Source organism: Tupaia chinensis, unplaced genomic scaffold (genome assembly GCF_000334495.1).
Source record: "Tupaia chinensis unplaced genomic scaffold, TupChi_1.0 Scaffold000081_1, whole genome shotgun sequence".
NCBI classification, from domain to species: Eukaryota; Metazoa; Chordata; class Mammalia; order Scandentia; family Tupaiidae; genus Tupaia; species Tupaia belangeri.
In genome coordinates, this window is record NW_006159542.1 from 4338085 (window position 1) to 4354756 (window position 16672).

The 16672-nt window shown below is 44.4% G+C and overlaps 1 protein-coding gene across 5 annotated transcripts in view; it reads right to left on the bottom strand.

The window, feature by feature from the left end:
- LOC102481336 (E3 ubiquitin-protein ligase RNF183) overlaps positions 1 to 16672 on the bottom strand; it is a 54293-nt gene that overhangs the window by 27455 nt on the left and 10166 nt on the right. For 3 of the 5 annotated variants that reach the window (XM_014585570.1, XM_014585571.2, XM_006142758.1), the window contains exons 3-10: positions 15282 to 15422; positions 14705 to 14837; positions 12594 to 12668; positions 10472 to 10616; positions 10274 to 10374; positions 8709 to 8776; positions 7575 to 7716; positions 1108 to 1270 (exon numbers count right to left, since the gene is read on the bottom strand). In XM_014585570.1, the coding sequence (XP_014441056.1) occupies positions 1108 to 1270; positions 7575 to 7716; positions 8709 to 8776; positions 10274 to 10374; positions 10472 to 10616; positions 12594 to 12668; positions 14705 to 14837; positions 15282 to 15394 (940 nt within the window). In that variant the 5' untranslated portion in view covers positions 15395 to 15422. Of the gene's footprint in view, positions 1 to 1107; positions 1271 to 4753; positions 4896 to 5887; positions 5970 to 7574; positions 7717 to 8708; positions 8777 to 10273; positions 10375 to 10471; positions 10617 to 12593; positions 12669 to 14704; positions 14838 to 15281; positions 15423 to 16672 lie in introns of those variants that run through there. The other 2 variants (XM_014585574.1, XM_006142757.2) reach the window with 2 other exon arrangements.

Below are 16672 nucleotides of genomic sequence, written 5' to 3' on the forward strand. Positions count from 1 at the left end.
AAATAATAATAATAATAATGGTAAATAAAATTAAATAAATAATTCTTAAAAATAAATTCAAAATGAAACAAAATAAACAAGGCCCCAGCAGGTGACGTGGTGGTTAAGGTGCATGACTCCCATATGACCAAACTAGAGGCTTGTTTTCTCACTTTCCCTTTCTTTCTCTCTCTGTCTCTCTGATCAAATTAAAGAATAAATAAAAAGTTAAATAAATTAAATAAATAATCCTTAAAAACAAAAACAAAATAACAACAAAAAAACCAGCTTGCAAAATTCCTGAGTACTTAATGAGCCAATAGGGAGCCGGCTCCAGCACAGTAAGGACTCTGAGGAGCTGTGTTCCATGACATTTTTTCTCCGGTGCTCTGAAGTGTTGTGACCTTCCTTCTGCCTTACACCCTTAGCTAGAGTCAAAACAGAGCAGAGGGGACCAGCAGATGGCGTAATGGTTACATCGCTGGACTCCCACAGTTGAGTATAATTTGCATCCTGGACCCAGTGGCTTAAAACTCACACCAGGCGCCTAAGTGCGTACATGCCCAAAATCCTGAGAGCACAATGGAGGAGAAGGGATTGTGGCATGGCCATCCCTTCTTGGGGGGTGATTTCTCGCTCTCTGTCTCTTCCCTCTGTCTTTTCAGCAAGCACACATGCCCTATAGCAAAAATCTCTCTCTCAAAAAGAACTAGAACAGAGTCTTTCTGAGACTATTCTCACGCCTTCACACCCCCATCAAAGCCGAGGTTCTCATTTTAAAAGGAATTTGGAAGGAAAAAAGAGGAATTCAAGTGGCAATTCCCATTCCCTTCTCCAGATATCTGATCCTCACAAGTTAAAACTTGATGAACTACATGTAGAAAGAAAATAGGAGCCAAATGTATTTCAACTTTCAGGAATAAGTCTACACAACATGGTACCGAGCTACATGGTAACGGCATCTCGCCAGAGGCTGAGCAGAGAGATTATGGCATCACCTTTTGACCACTGGAGCCTAGACAGCAGCAGGAGATAGGTAGCTTCATATACGCTGAGCAATGGACAGAGTTTTAAGGAAGGCTTCAAGACTTCATGTATCTTCTGAGAAGCAGACAACAGGTGCCTTACCTCCAGTATCTTGGTTCCAGATCTTCACCTTGCAATCGTATGATGAGGTAGCAATTACAGGCATCAAGCTCACGGCTCTTGGTAGAAAGACACAGGATGCAACAGTCTGGAAATGCCCCTTGTACTCACATATTCTGTTCCGCGTCTGCCTTAGATCCCACAACTGCAAAGTAACAACGTGCATCAGCTAGTACATACACTGTTGTCTGGCTTTATATATGCTTCATTAATTAAAATTCATCTCCCACCTTCCCATGAGCCAGCTCATTCCTCTACTTACCTACTCACATAGCCACCCCTTGTCTTCATCTGTCCCTCCACACCAGCCACCCATCCAGCTAGTGATTTTTTTTTTAAAGAATTATTTTATTTATTTATTTTTTAAAAAATTTAAGAGGCTTTTGCTATTGGGCACGTGTGCTTGCCAAAAAGGCAGAGAGACAGAAAGTGAAAAATCACCCCCCGGGGAGGATGGCAATATGGCAATCCCTCTCCTCCATTCTCCTCTGGGATCTTGGGTACACACGCACATGCGCCCAGCGTGAGTTTAAGCCACCAGGTCTGGGACTCGAACTACAGTCGACTACATGGGAGTCCAGCAACACAGTCATTACACCAACTGCTGGTCCCATATTTATTTAATTTTATTTATTCATTCATTTATTTTAATTTGACTAGACAGAAGGACAGGGGATAATCAGAAGGGAAGCCACCAGATCTGGGACCCAAACCATGGTAGGCCATGTGGGAGTGTCCAGCACCTTTACCGCCACGCCACCTGCTGGTCCCCGCACCTAGTGATTATTTTAAGCACCAATTATGACCCAAACAACCCTGGTTAAGGGTGTCCCAGAAGGACTGGTGCCTTTCTCTATTTTTCTCTCTCTTTTAGTTTTTGCTATAGAGAATGTGTGCTTGCAGAAAGAGACAGAAAGAGAGGAAAAAGTGAGAAATCACCCCCTGGGGAGTGGCCATGCCACAGTCACTTCTCCTCCAGTCTCATCTCTGAATTTTGGGTATGCACACACTTGGTCCCACTGTGATTTTCAAGCAGCTGGGTATCTTTGAATTTTGGGTATGCACACATTTGGTCCCACTGTGATTTTCAAGCAGCTGGGTCCAAGAGTTGAATCTCACAGCCAGTCATGTGGGATCCATTACTGTAACCTCCACGCCACCTGCTGGCTCAGGTTGGTGCCATTTTCATAGTTAGGAAAGTCATTTTCATTCTATAGCATGATGGAAGAGTATGGGCTGCCTGCTTTCAATGACAACTCAAGAACTGCCTTTGTCAGTCTCTTAGCATCTGTGGGCCCCATGGGGACTCCATACTTAGAAATGTCTTCTCATAAGTACATACAGGTGCAGACATTTTCATTTAATGCTTAGAGGTTGCAACTTAATATAGAAAGACCCACGTCTATAAGAGAAGCAACAGTCCCTTGGTCCCACTCTTATTGACACACATCAACAACAAAGGTCAGAGAGGAAAGCAAACTGTATTGTATTAAATTTTTTAAATTTTTACTTTTTTAATAAGGGGAGGGGAAGCAGTGGCATTGTGGTTAAGGTGCTAGACTCCCACAAGGCTAACTGTTCCATAGTCTGAAAGAAACTGAAGCAGGAAATGAGTCTGTAGCAAGTGTATAATATGCTACCAATGCAAAAGTCTTGGCAGTTTGAGTATTGGACCTAACAGCTTGAAAATCATGCTGGGTGCATGTGTGTGCATGCCCAAAATCCTAGGAGGAGAGTGGAGGAGAAAGAATTGCAGTGTGGCCATCCCTCCAGAGGGCGATTTCTCACTTTCCCTTTCACTGTCTCTCTGGTGAAATACTTCACTTGGAGAAGAAATGCTCTATCTAAAGCCTGTAACACTCTGATCTACCATTGATTAGGTAAGAGATTGTGTAAGAGATTTCAACTTGCCATCACTTCCCCAAAACCCAATAGTTCCTAATTCACAGGCAGGCTTGTTTTCAGGATTAAATAACACAGGGCATGTCATGTGCTCAGCCTAGTGCCAGACACATAATAAATAGCTAATAAAATGCGAGCTGTAATTGTTGTACTTAAATACTATGTCACCCTTTTAATTGATAGGCTACATTTAGGAATTTAAGGCATTTTGGAAGGGCCTAGGCCTAATCCTGAAATTAACTTCAAGGAAGGTACATGGGTAAGGGATGGGGATCCAACACTGGAGCTCCCAATTTCCTGACAGCTTGAACTTCTTTACTGTGGTCACTTGTACAATAAGAATACATTTTTACATTTTGTTCTTCCAACAGGCCCTCCCTTTCTATGCTCTACTAGGAGAAGTGACATCTACAGGTTGGTTCTGTGTTCAGCAACTCCCTATTTTGACTCTCATTCCATTCCTCTTTTCTGTTAAAAGAAGCATCTGGAATGGAAAGGATCAATGACTATATGCACTTTTTTTTTTTTTTTTTTTTAGCAAAACCAACAAAATTTATTCTGCAAAAAGCTCTTGGGTGAAGTGCCACGGTCTGAATAGAGGCCGGGAAGTCATACCCAAAGGATTGCTGCTCATCCTCTTATAGGGGCCCTTGTCCAATGAGCAGTTGCCACAGCGTTATAGGATCCTGCCCTGGCCTATGGGAGACAATATTTCTGTTCAACTGGTGGTGGGTGGCCGAAGGCCTAAAGGTTCCCACTGGCAGGATCTGCCATGTTTCTTTTCCCTTCTCCCAGACCCTACAGCGTGGTGGTTGGGGCACTGGACACGCCCACATAGCTAACTGCAGAGTTCCGGACCTGGTGACTTGTTTTCCCACTTTCTCTCGCTCTCTCTCCATTTACTTCTGTTGGTGTTAGGGCTGTCAGACATCCGAGGTCCCGACAGGTGGGTTTCTCATTCAGGTGAAGGCATCTGAAAACTCTACATGCAGACTGCCTGCCAGCCACTACTTTTCATATCATCTGAGTTTGTAGCTGCCCAAGTCCACAGCTGAACCTTCTGCAATCAAAGTATTGCAGGTTAATCTGCACGTTTTCGGAGCTCGGAAAGGCGAACCCACACGCTCAGAGGCCACAGGGGAAAGGCTATATGCACTTTTTTAAAAACTTATTTTTTTAGGGATCAGCACATGGTGTAAGGATTATGTTGCTGGACTCCCATGTAGTAGACTGTGGTTCAAGTCCTGGACCTGGTGGCTTAAACTTTATGCCAGGCATGTGTGCATGCATGTCCAAGGTCCCAAGAGGAGAGCAGAGGAGAGTAGGGACTGGGGCATGGCCATCCCCCCCTGGGGGGGAGGTGATTTCTCGCTTTCTGTCTCTTTGTCTCTCTCTGTCTCTCTGGTGAGTGCATGTGCCCTATAACAAAAATCTCTCTCTAAAAAAATAAATAATATTAAAAAAAATAATTTGCTACAGGGCATGTGCACTTGCCAGAGACAGGCAGAGAGAAGGAAAGTGAGAAAGCAGCCCCCCTCCCATTTTCTCTCCATTTTCCTTTTGGGATTTTGGGCATACATGCACACATGCCTGGTGTAAGTATGCAGTTTAAACAGGTCTGAGCCATTAGCAGAGCCTACCTGAGTACTCAGCTACCTGCATGAGACCAGAGTCAGTCATTTGGTCCCTGGCATCCACACATGTGCACCCCCACACAGTCTCTTACCGTGGCTTCACAGCCTTCCCCTCCAAAGCCATTGCTGCAAGAGATACACGTCCGTCCATCTAAGCTGACTTCACAGTACGTCTGAATGTGCTGCTTTGCGGGAAACACATGAGCTACCTGCAGCCCCCGACTGTCCCATAGCCTGAAATAAATTGAAGGAGGAAATGAGTCTACAGTGTCTAATACACTGTTAATGCAAAAGGCTTTGCTGCTTAGACTGGTCAGAATGGAATGTCACTATTTACCTAAACTGCAGCATGAACCCGATCAATCTCCCCAACTGGCAGAATGTAACCAACTGAATGGCAGCTGAGTTCTTCCTATTTTGAGATGAGTTAATAGGAACTTAGACCAAGCATTTTAATTGCACAAGTTAATTTGTTAATTTGGTCCACTGAGATACTGCTTTACATGGACAAGAAGATGGTTCTATGCCTGTGATTAAAATTTTTAAAAAGATACTTTTTTTATTATGAAACAGTAGAGCAGTCATCATTCCAGAATCAGATACAAAAGATTTGCAGACCTTGGCCAACGTTCACCATGGGTCCACTAGGGAGTGCTCTACCTCTTATCTCATTCTACCTCTGTATTTCATTCCTGCCTTCTTCTAGATAGAATCTCTTCTGAGAGCCACAGTTTTTGTGCTTCTCAGTCTAAAGCTGCTGATCTCAGTGGACTCGCCTGACACTGATGCCGACCATTTCCCAAGGGAGGCCTCCAGCTGATCTGTGAATGGGTCGTCTTGCCTTTCCACCTCCTGGTGGCTGAGTGATTGGGAACACTGGGAGCCATGTAGGGGTAGCAAGCAGAGCCAGGCAGCCTGTCGGGGTGGGTCGAGCGAGTGCCTGGGCCAGCGGTTAATCTGGAACATGTTCAGACGGCAGAAGCTGGCTGAAGCAGCTGCTTTGAAACCATCCAGAACCGGCACTTTTTCCTGGACTGACCTCTAGGCATCGGATCTCTACCTAGATGGTCCACGGGGCCAACTAGGAGAGGGCCAGTACCAATGAGGGGCCAAGAGGCAGGAGGCCCTGGGAAGGGCCCACCAACGTGGAGAAGCAGAGTGAGGCTGAAGTTACTTGAGCACAAACCTTCACCAGAAACCCCTTCCCTGCTGCTCAGTAAGCCCACCTGAGTGTTCTATCTTCCGAGGTCTGTAGTATATACTGTTCTCTGGGAACCCAGCACAGGTGAGTGACCTGGAAAAAGCAAAATGTTCAAAACTTCTCCATACTAAGTCATTGTCTGCAGTAATTCCTGTCAATTGCTAAATAGCATCTCTGCACCCCATCTCAAGGGTTTTGAAGGTACTAATAAATCTGACTTGGAGGGACTTAGTGTTTTGCAGATACTGATGAGTCACATTCTGCTTGTATCTCCAGGATACAGGTGGCAGTGGGAGCAGCTCAGTCAGGTGGGAGTACCAAGACACATGCAGACATCCTTACATTTCCTGAAACCCCAGGCCTGTGGCAGAGGATTGCTGGCCAGGTAGGCAAGGAGAGAAGTCACTGTTCTCAGGTGGGACCCATTGAAGCCCTGGTCTAACAGCTCAAAGGGTTCAGGAAGGGCGATAGCATTCTTCTTAATCCCTGCAGCCTCCTGCTGGGCAGGCATGACATGGTTTTCCCAAGCAGCCCAAGATAACAATTTTCTTTTCCTCCAGCATCTTCACAGATGTGAAGGGCAAGGGACAAGCACACCTGGCCACTGACAGCTGTCATCTTCAATGACAGAACAGGTAACAGCCGCTGACATTTGATGACTGCTAAAGGAACACCAACCATGTGTCACACACAGTGTTACCTCATTTCATCCTCCAGAAGCTTATCAGGTGATATAATTCTCCCCGTGTTATAAATGAAGACACTCGAGAGTTTTAATAATTTTCTTGGAGTAACACAACTAATAAGTGCTAGATCCATGATTTCAACTTAGGAATGACTGACCCCAGAGGCTGTTCAGTTTATATACCAGTCTGCTACCAGAAAATGAAAGGTCTTCAAAAACAGAGTAAACTGGGTCAGCTGATGGCATGATGGTTGAGGAGGCTGGATTCCACATAGCCAACTGCACAGTTTGAGTCCCAAACTTGGTGGCTTGAAAAACATGTTGGGTGTGTATGTGTACATGCCCAAAAACCCCCAAAAGAAAAATGGTGAAGGGATTGTGGCATGACAACCTCCCACGGGGCTGCTTTCTCACTTTCCCTCTTACTTTCCAGCAAGCACATGTGCCCTCTAGCAAATTAAAAAAGAAAAACACAACAGAGGAAATAAAAAATTAAACAAAAAGTAGTGCTTATTTCTCTGTGTGATGTTACATATGCAGAACACACAATGAACACCAGCTATGAGCTTCTAGAAGCCAGGAACTGTGTCCTTGGCCACTACTGTTTCTAGTACAGTGCCTGGCTCTTGGAAGAAATGGAGTAACTATATGGAAGAAATAAATAGGTATGTCATTTTTAATTCCAATATGAGCTAGTAGAATCATTCTTGGGTGCAGAAGATTCAAAAGATCATTTAGTGCAACAACCCTGAGAAGCCATGGTCTCACAGAAAGTTAGAAGGGGAGAGTATACAGGGCAATGTGCCTTGCCAAGAGACAGGCAGAGAGAAGGAAAGTGAGAAAGCAGCCCCCCTCCCATTTTCTCTCCATTTTCCTTTTGGGATTTTGGGCATACATGCACACATGCCTGGTGTAAGTATGCAGTTTACACAGGTCTGAGCCATTAGCAGAGCCTACCTGCATGAGACCAGAGTCAGTCATTTGGTCCCTGGCATCCACACATGTGCACCCCCACACAGTCTCTTACCGTGGCTTCACAGCCTTCCCCTCCAAAGCCATTGCTGCAAGAGATACACGTCCGTCCATCTAAGCTGACTTCACAGTACGTCTGAATGTGCTGCTTTGCGGGAAACACATGAGCTACCTGCAGCCCCCGACTGTCCCATAGCCTGAAATAAATTGAAGGAGGAAATGAGTCTACAGTGTCTAATACACTGTTAATGCAAAAGGCTTTGCTGCTTAGACTGGTCAGAATGGAATGTCACTATTTACCTAAACTGCAGCATGAACCCGATCAATCTCCCCAACTGGCAGAATGTAACCAACTGAATGGCAGCTGAGTTCTTCCTATTTTGAGATGAGTTAATAGGAACTTAGACCAAGCATTTTAATTGCACAAGTTAATTTGTTAATTTGGTCCACTGAGATACTGCTTTACATGGACAAGAAGATGGTTCTATGCCTGTGATTAAAATTTTTAAAAAGATACTTTTTTTATTATGAAACAGTAGAGCAGTCATCATTCTAGAATCAGATACAAAAGATTTGCAGACCTTGGCCAACGTTCACCATGGGTCCACTAGGGAGTGCTCTACCTCTTATCTCATTCTACCTCTGTATTTCATTCCTGCCTTCTTCTAGATAGAATCTCTTCTGAGAGCCACAGTTTTTGTGCTTCTCAGTCTAAAGCTGCTGATCTCAGTGGACTCGCCTGACACTGATGCCGACCATTTCCCAAGGGAGGCCTCCAGCTGATCTGTGAATGGGTCGTCTTGCCTTTCCACCTCCTGGTGCGTGGCTGATTGGGAACACTGGGAGCCATGTAGGGGTAGCAAGCAGAGCCAGGCAGCCTGTCGGGGTGGGTCGAGCGAGTGCCTGGGCCAGCGGTTAATCTGGAACATGTTCAGACGGCAGAAGCTGGCTGAAGCAGCTGCTTTGAAACCATCCAGAACCGGCACTTTTTCCTGGACTGACCTCTAGGCATCGGATCTCTACCTAGATGGTCCACGGGGCCAACTAGGAGAGGGCCAGTACCAATGAGGGGCCAAGAGGCAGGAGGCCCTGGGAAGGGCCCACCAACGTGGAGAAGCAGAGTGAGGCTGAAGTTACTTGAGCACAAACCTTCACCAGAAACCCCTTCCCTGCTGCTCAGTAAGCCCACCTGAGTGTTCTATCTTCCGAGGTCTGTAGTATATACTGTTCTCTGGGAACCCAGCACAGGTGAGTGACCTGGAAAAAGCAAAATGTTCAAAACTTCTCCATACTAAGTCATTGTCTGCAGTAATTCCTGTCAATTGCTAAATAGCATCTCTGCACCCCATCTCAAGGGTTTTGAAGGTACTAATAAATCTGACTTGGAGGGACTTAGTGTTTTGCAGATACTGATGAGTCACATTCTGCTTGTATCTCTAGGATACAGGTGGCAGTGGGAGCAGCTCAGTCAGGTGGGAGTACCAAGACACACGCAGACATCCTTACATTTCCTGAAACCCCAGGCCTGTGGCAGAGGATTGCTGGCCAGGTAGGCAAGGAGAGAAGTCACTGTTCTCAGGTGGGACCCATTGAAGCCCTGGTCTAACAGCTCAAAGGGTTCAGGAAGGGCGATAGCATTCTTCTTAATCCCTGCAGCCTCCTGCTGGGCAGGCATGACATGGTTTTCCCAAGCAGCCCAAGATAACAATTTTCTTTTCCTCCAGCATCTTCACAGATGTGAAGGGCAAGGGACAAGCACACCTGGCCACTGACAGCTGTCATCTTCAATGACAGAACAGGTAACAGCCGCTGACATTTGATGACTGCTAAAGGAACACCAACCATGTGTCACACACAGTGTTACCTCATTTCATCCTCCAGAAGCTTATCAGGTGATATAATTCTCCCCGTGTTATAAATGAAGACACTCGAGAGTTTTAATAATTTTCTTGGAGTAACACAACTAATAAGTGCTAGATCCATAATTTCAACTTAGGAATGACTGACCCCAGAGGCTGTTCAGTTTATATACCAGTCTGCTACCAGAAAATGAAAGGTCTTCAAAAACAGAGTAAACTGGGTCAGCTGATGGCATGATGGTTGAGGAGGCTGGATTCCACATAGCCAACTGCACAGTTTGAGTCCCAAACTTGGTGGCTTGAAAAACATGTTGGGTGTGTATGTGTACATGCCCAAAAACCCCCAAAAGAAAAATGGTGAAGGGATTGTGGCATGACAACCTCCCACGGGGCTGCTTTCTCACTTTCCCTCTTACTTTCCAGCAAGCACATGTGCCCTCTAGCAAATTAAAAAAGAAAAACACAACAGAGGAAATAAAAAATTAAACAAAAAGTAGTGCTTATTTCTCTGTGTGATGTTACATATGCAGAACACACAATGAACACCAGCTATGAGCTTCTAGAAGCCAGGAACTGTGTCCTTGGCCACTACTGTTTCTAGTACAGTGCCTGGCTCTTGGAAGAAATGGAGTAACTATATGGAAGAAATAAATAGGTATGTCATTTTTAATTCCAATATGAGCTAGTAGAATCATTCTTGGGTGCAGAAGATTCAAAAGATCATTTAGTGCAACAACCCTGAGAAGCCATGGTCTCACAGAAAGTTAGAAGGGGAGAGTAGTTAGGACCCAAGACTCTAAAGCCTGGTCAGGGGCCCCAGATCTCTCTCACAGGCTTCTCCCCCATCCCATAGTCCTTTCTGCTGCCCTGTTCTATACCAAGTCTGAGTTCATACCAAGTTCCTGGAGACAGATGCTCTCTCCACACACTGTCCGGTCCCCACATCCCACAGAAGCAGGGTGTTGTCCCGAGAGCCAGTGCACAGCTGTGACGAGTCTTTGAAAACAATGGTGAGAAGGTGGCCCATGAGATGGAGCTTGAACAGGGCTTTTTGGGAAGCATAAAGATGCCAGGAAGACCTGCTGTACTCTACCTGGACTCACAGCCAATCCGGTGACCACCATGGCATGGCCAGACAGCTGCTGCCTTGGTTGTGAAGAACCGTGCAAGTCCCACATCATGACCGTCCTGTCACGAGAGGCACTGAAGAACTGGTTGGATTTGGAAACACAAGCTACCTGGTCAAGGCAAAACACACACACACCAAAAAGCAGAAATAACTGTGGAGTGCTTGTTAGACTGGACTTTATAATGGAGGAAAGATGAGTCTGCAAACTGCATCCCCATGCACATTTTTTTTTTTAATGAGGCACACATACTCACAGGAGAGACAGAGAAAGGGAGAGAGGGAGAGTAACAATTATATTGAGGCGATGCCTCAACTCCTTCTCCCCCATTCTCCTCTTGGGATTTTGGGTACGTACACACACACACATACACACACACACCCCAAGCATATTTTCCAAGCTGCCGGGCCTGGGACTTGAACTGCAGACTCACTCATTTGAGATCCAGCCACCTTAACCACCAGGCCACCTGGCTGGTATGCTAAGTGTATTTATTTTGGCTCATTTAGGTAAACTTTGAAGAGGGGAGTTATTAGATCATTGGGAAATTCATGCTGTATTTTTCTATGCAAAAAATGCATCATGACTTTCCCAACATCCCAATATATGAGAGGACTTCACAAAGTTTATTGAAAAAATGGAATTAAAGTATAAATTTATTTTGGCACCAAAAAATTTTGAAATCTTTGCAGTTTTTCAATAATATACATTTTCTATAAGCTTTCTGAAGACCCCTTAGATATAATGGCAGTCTCTCTTTTTTTTTAAGGCTTTTTTGTCACTTACTGTGACTTTTTTCTTTACTGATGATAGACCATGTGCACATATATATATGTGAGTGTGTAAGAAAAAAAGAGAAAGGACACAGAGTCTGGTCACACTACTATCCCCTCCCTCCAGTCCTCCAAGCCACTGGATCCTGGGCACTCATGAGTATGCCTGGTGTGTTTCAGACTGACTGGGCTGGATATTTTTTTTCTTTTGTGACAGAGGGTACATGTATTTGTCAGAGAAAGAGAGAGAAAGACAGAGAGATGGAGAGGAGAAAGCATCCCCATGGGGAATGGTCATGCTAGAATCCCTTCCTCTCTACCTCCCCCTCCCCTCTGGATTTTGGGCATGCATACACATGTACCCAGCATGCTTTTCAAGCTGCAGGACCGGAGACTCGTAACACATGGTTGGGTGTATAGGATCTAGTTGCCTTAACCACCAGGCTATGGAGTTGGATATGGAGCTGGCCTCTGGGCCAGAGCTTTGAACCACATTGCCACAGGAACCTGGCTCTCTTGGACAGTGCATTATTGCTGCAACACGAAACCAGGCCTCTCTTGGTGGCTTACTGTACTCCATAATGCTATTTAACAAAATAATTTTCATTTTGAGAGGTTTTTGCAATAGGGCTCATGCACTTGCCAGAAAGACAGAGAGAGAGAAAATGAGAAATCACCCCTCCCCGAGGGGATGGCCACGCCGTGATCTCTTCTCCTCCATTCTCTTTCCGGGACCTTGGGCACACATGCACATGCGCCCAGCATGAATTTAAGCCACTGAGTCTGAGACTCGAACTGTGGTCTGCTACATGGGAGTCCAGCGACATAGCCATTGTGCCAACTGCTGGTTCCAACAAAATAATTTTTTTAAAGAATTATTTTATTTAACTTTATTAATTTAATTTGACCAGAGAAGGACAGAGTGAGAGTGAGAGAGAGAGAGAGAGAAAGTGAGAAAGTGAGAAAGTAAGCCACCAGGTCCAGGACTTGAACTGCGGTCGGCCATGTGGGAGTCTAGCACCCTTAACCACCACGCCACCTGCCAACTCCTAACAAAATAATTTTTATTCAACTTTTGTTGACTTTCTAAAAACTTTCCCAAGTAGCCTAGAAGGCTCTCTATTAAGGGCTTAACAACAAAGGGAAACTGTCCAGCATAATCATAATAACAGCTAAGTGCTCTGCTTCGCTGGAGCAGGCCTTCACAGCATCAAAGGAAACCCCTTTCACTTCTCCCTCAGACTGAACATTTCATCACTCTTAATATCTAGAACTATTAGATATTACCACAAAATAATAATCATTTTGCAGTTACCTTGGTGATCTCCCGTTCATGTCCTCTGAACCTTTTCACCACATTTCCAGTTTTCCAATTATAGGCCACAACCATCTGCAAAGAATTATTAGAATATTCTTTTAATTTTCATTTTACTGAATTAGCCTTTACTTTGAGTCCAGGACTCAAACTACAGTCAGTCATGTCCAATACCTCAACTACCTACTGGCCCTAATTTTTAATATTTTAGAATTTGACCAGAGGGAATCTGTACTTACCAGAGAGAGACAGAAACACAGAGAGAGGAGAGTGAGAAAGCACTCCTTGGTGGGGTATGGGCATGATGCAATCTTTTCTCCATTCTCCATGCTGTCAGAATCTTTGGCACATATAAAATATGCCCAGTGTGTCCCTCAAGCCACTGGGAGTGGGACTTGAACCATGCAGTCAGCCATATGGGATCCAGTTTCCATAACCACTAGGTCACAGGACTGCCTCACTTTTTTTAAATTTGAAAAATAAAAGCGAGGGAACCAGCAGTTAGCGTAATGGAAAGCGAAAACAAACCCAAAACAAAACAAATACCCTCCATAATCCCTTCTGCCAAAGAGAATCACTGTTAACATTGTCTCTCCTTTTTCCTAGGTGTATACAATTATAATTTATTGTAAGCAATTCTTTCTATAAACAGTCAAGTCTCTGCAGTTTATTGCTGGAGAGTAGGGGGCATATATACTATGGTAGACCAAGCCCTGTTGCACATGACCTAAAACCAATTCCTAATCTGTAAAACAGAATAATATTTGCTCGAGCTACCATTCACAGGTGTGAGTGAGGTATATCTAAATAAAATTTCATGCATCTAAGATGATATAAAGACAAAATGCTGCCAATTAAACTGTGACACAATGATTTATCACTGATTTTTAGATTCATGGTGATTTGAGAGATGTTAAAATTTGAAAATATCTGTATGTTAGAACTTGCAAAATATACCACGCAAGTGGATTTGAAGGTTTTAAGAGGTTGTTGAAAATGAGAAGCATTATAATAAGTATTACTTATAATAAAAGAATCAGCATTGGGGTTAGCAGGTGGACTGGTGGTTAAGGTGCTGGCTTACACATGACTAACTGTGGTTCGAGTCCCCATCCTGGTGGCTTGCTTTCTCACTTTCCCTCTTTCTCTCTGTTTCTTTCTCTATTGAGTGCAGTACCATATAGAAAATTTGAAAATAATAATGATAATAAAGAATAAGTAATTCTTTAAAGAAAAAATCATCATTTTTCTACTAATGTCCTAGCTGCAAGTGCTATGATAGATCCAATATGAAGGAGAGAGAACACAATTAAATTCAAAGTGACAAGGGAAATAAGGACAAAAACGTAGAAGGGTGAAGCATCGTGCATACCAGGGCAGAGATTTTGGCAAAAGAGCAGCATAAAAAAGGAGACTAGAAGGACCAGCAGTTAGTGTAATGGCTATGTCGCTGGACTACCATGTAGTCAACCGTGGTTCGAGTCCCAGACCCAGTGGCTTAAACTCACGCCGGGTGCGTGTATGTGCATGCCCAAGATCCTGAGAGGAGAATGGAGGAGAAGGGATTGCGGCATGGCCATCCCTCCTGGGGGGTGATTTCTCGCTTTCTGTCTCTCTGTCTCTCTTTGTATTTCTGGCGAGCACATGCGCCCTATAGCAAAAATCTCTCCAAAAAAAAAACAAAAAAGAGGAAAAAAAAAAGGAGACTAGAATGTTCCTTTTGCTGATAAATAACTCCTGTGCCTGTAAGCCGGTGTAAAAATGGATGGACTGGAATAATAATACCTGGCATTTATAAAAAGCATGAGGTTGGTCTGGCATAGTGCTAAGGACCTTACCTATGTCCTCTCATTTAATCCTAATGGCTGTCCTGTGAGTTTAGTGTCATTATCACCACTTGACAAGTAAGGAGACTGAAGTTCAAAAAATTTAAAGACATGCCCAAAGTAAAAGGAAGTGGCAGAGCAGAGCTTTAAGCCCAATCTAACTCTGAAGCCCAAACTTTTACATGAGTCAACCCTATTGCCAGAAAAGTAAAATGTGGACTTCTTTGAAGGTCTTTTTCCTTCCCTGCAATATGTTAGTTTCGTGGGAAACATTGCAAACCACACCTTATCTTTTCCTCCGGAGACACAAAGATCTGAGTTCAGAGCGGCAACGACAGAGACGGAATCCACGTGAGCTGGGCTATACTCTTGCAAAGCTTTAGTTTGAGTTCTCTCTTCTATAATGTCATCGGGCCTGCTAAAGAGAGGATGAAAAATGAGAGGCCCAATGGCAAGGAAGTGGATGAGGGAGCAGGGGGAAGAAGAGTGTAGGCTAAGGTAGTAATGCAGGCCAGGCAAAGGAGGAAGATGAGAAAGGAGAAGAGAAAGGAGACACCAACATTGCTAGAAGTGGTGTCATTTACTCCGAAAATACTCAGAATGACTGAATGGCTGGAACCTGGTATAGGGGAACCCTGAAACCAAGAAGCCTAGAGTGTTTCCTCACACTAGAGATTAGTCCCAAAGATGCAGGGCCCCTCCGTATGTGGGTGCAGACACTAGTTAACAAGCTGTTTATCCAGAAGAAATAGACCAAACCTTTCAGAAAGGTCATCAGCACTTGCTCTGAGCCTTCTCTTTCTGTAGTAGGAAGTTTCATGGGGCATGATAAAACTTGGGGGACCAGGGTAGAATGGTTTACCTGTACTTGTAAGTGCTCTGCTTGAGTTTGCTTTGCAGTTTTCCCATTGTGGCACAGAACCCACACAAAACCTTCCGAGGAGTTGGTTTCGGCTGGCACCTGAGTAGCAGCATCCCTTGTGGCTGCTGGAATCTGTGTTCCCTGGTTAGTAACAAGAAGAATACATATTGTTGATTTCCTTAGGCACAATAATGGTAGCATGGTTATATTAAAAAATAAATTCTTGGCCAACTCCAGTGGCACAGTAGTAACACAATGCCCTGTGATGCTGAAGCCACATGGGAAGCTCTCGGGTTCACGTCCCAAGGTCTCCTTATACGTGACAGGTGGGCACACACATGCCCATGATCATCACTGGCTGAGGTCGGGGATGAATCATGTCATGAAGACTCGATTGGGGGGTACCTCTCTCTTTCTCCCTCTTTCTGCGTGTGTCTCTCTCTGAAGAAATAAATAGGGAGTAGCAGATGGCATAATGGTTACGTCACTAGACACCTACATAGTTGACTGTGGTTAAAGTCCTGGCTTAAAACTCACACTGGGCATGTGTGCATGTGTGCCCAAAATTCGGAGAGGAGAATGGAGGAGAAGGGATTGTGGTGTGGTCATTCCCCTGGGGGGTGATTTCTCATTTTCAGTCTCTTTGTCTTTCCAATGAGCACACATGCCCTATAGCAAAAAGCTCTTTTAATTAATTAATTAATTAATTAATTAATTTATTTATTGAGAGGTTTTTGCTACAGGGCACGTGCACTTGCCAGAAAGACAGAGAGAAACAGAAAGCGAAAAATTATCCCCCAAGGGGAATGGCCATGCCACTATCCCTTCTCCATTCTCCTCTGAGGATTTTGGGTATGCATACACACGCGCCTGGCATGAGTTTAAGTCACTGGATCCAGGACTCAAACCACAGTCAACTACATGGTAGTCCAGTGACATAGCCATTATACATGCACACACACATGCCTGCTGGTCCCACAAAAATCTCTCTTAAAAAAAAAAAGACAGAAAGAAAACTACATCATTTTAAAAATCCTGTTGAAAAAACATTCATTAAAACATTAACTCATTAATTCAACATTTGCTTTTCATCCTATCCCTGCTTCAGTCTTTCAGCTCAGGAATTGCAGCCTCCAAGAAAGCATTAGCATACAGAAAAAAGGGGAAAAAATCTAATTAAAAAACAGCTAGTGGGACCAGCAGTTGGCATACTGGCTATGTCGCTGGACTCCCATGTGGTCGACCGCGGTTCATGTCCCGGACCCCATGGCTTAATCTCACACTAGGTGTGTGTGCGTGCGTGCCCAAGATCCCGAGAGGAGAATGGAGGAGAAGGGATTGTGGCATGGCCATCCCCCCTAGGAGGTGATTTCTCGCTTTCTGTTTCTCCA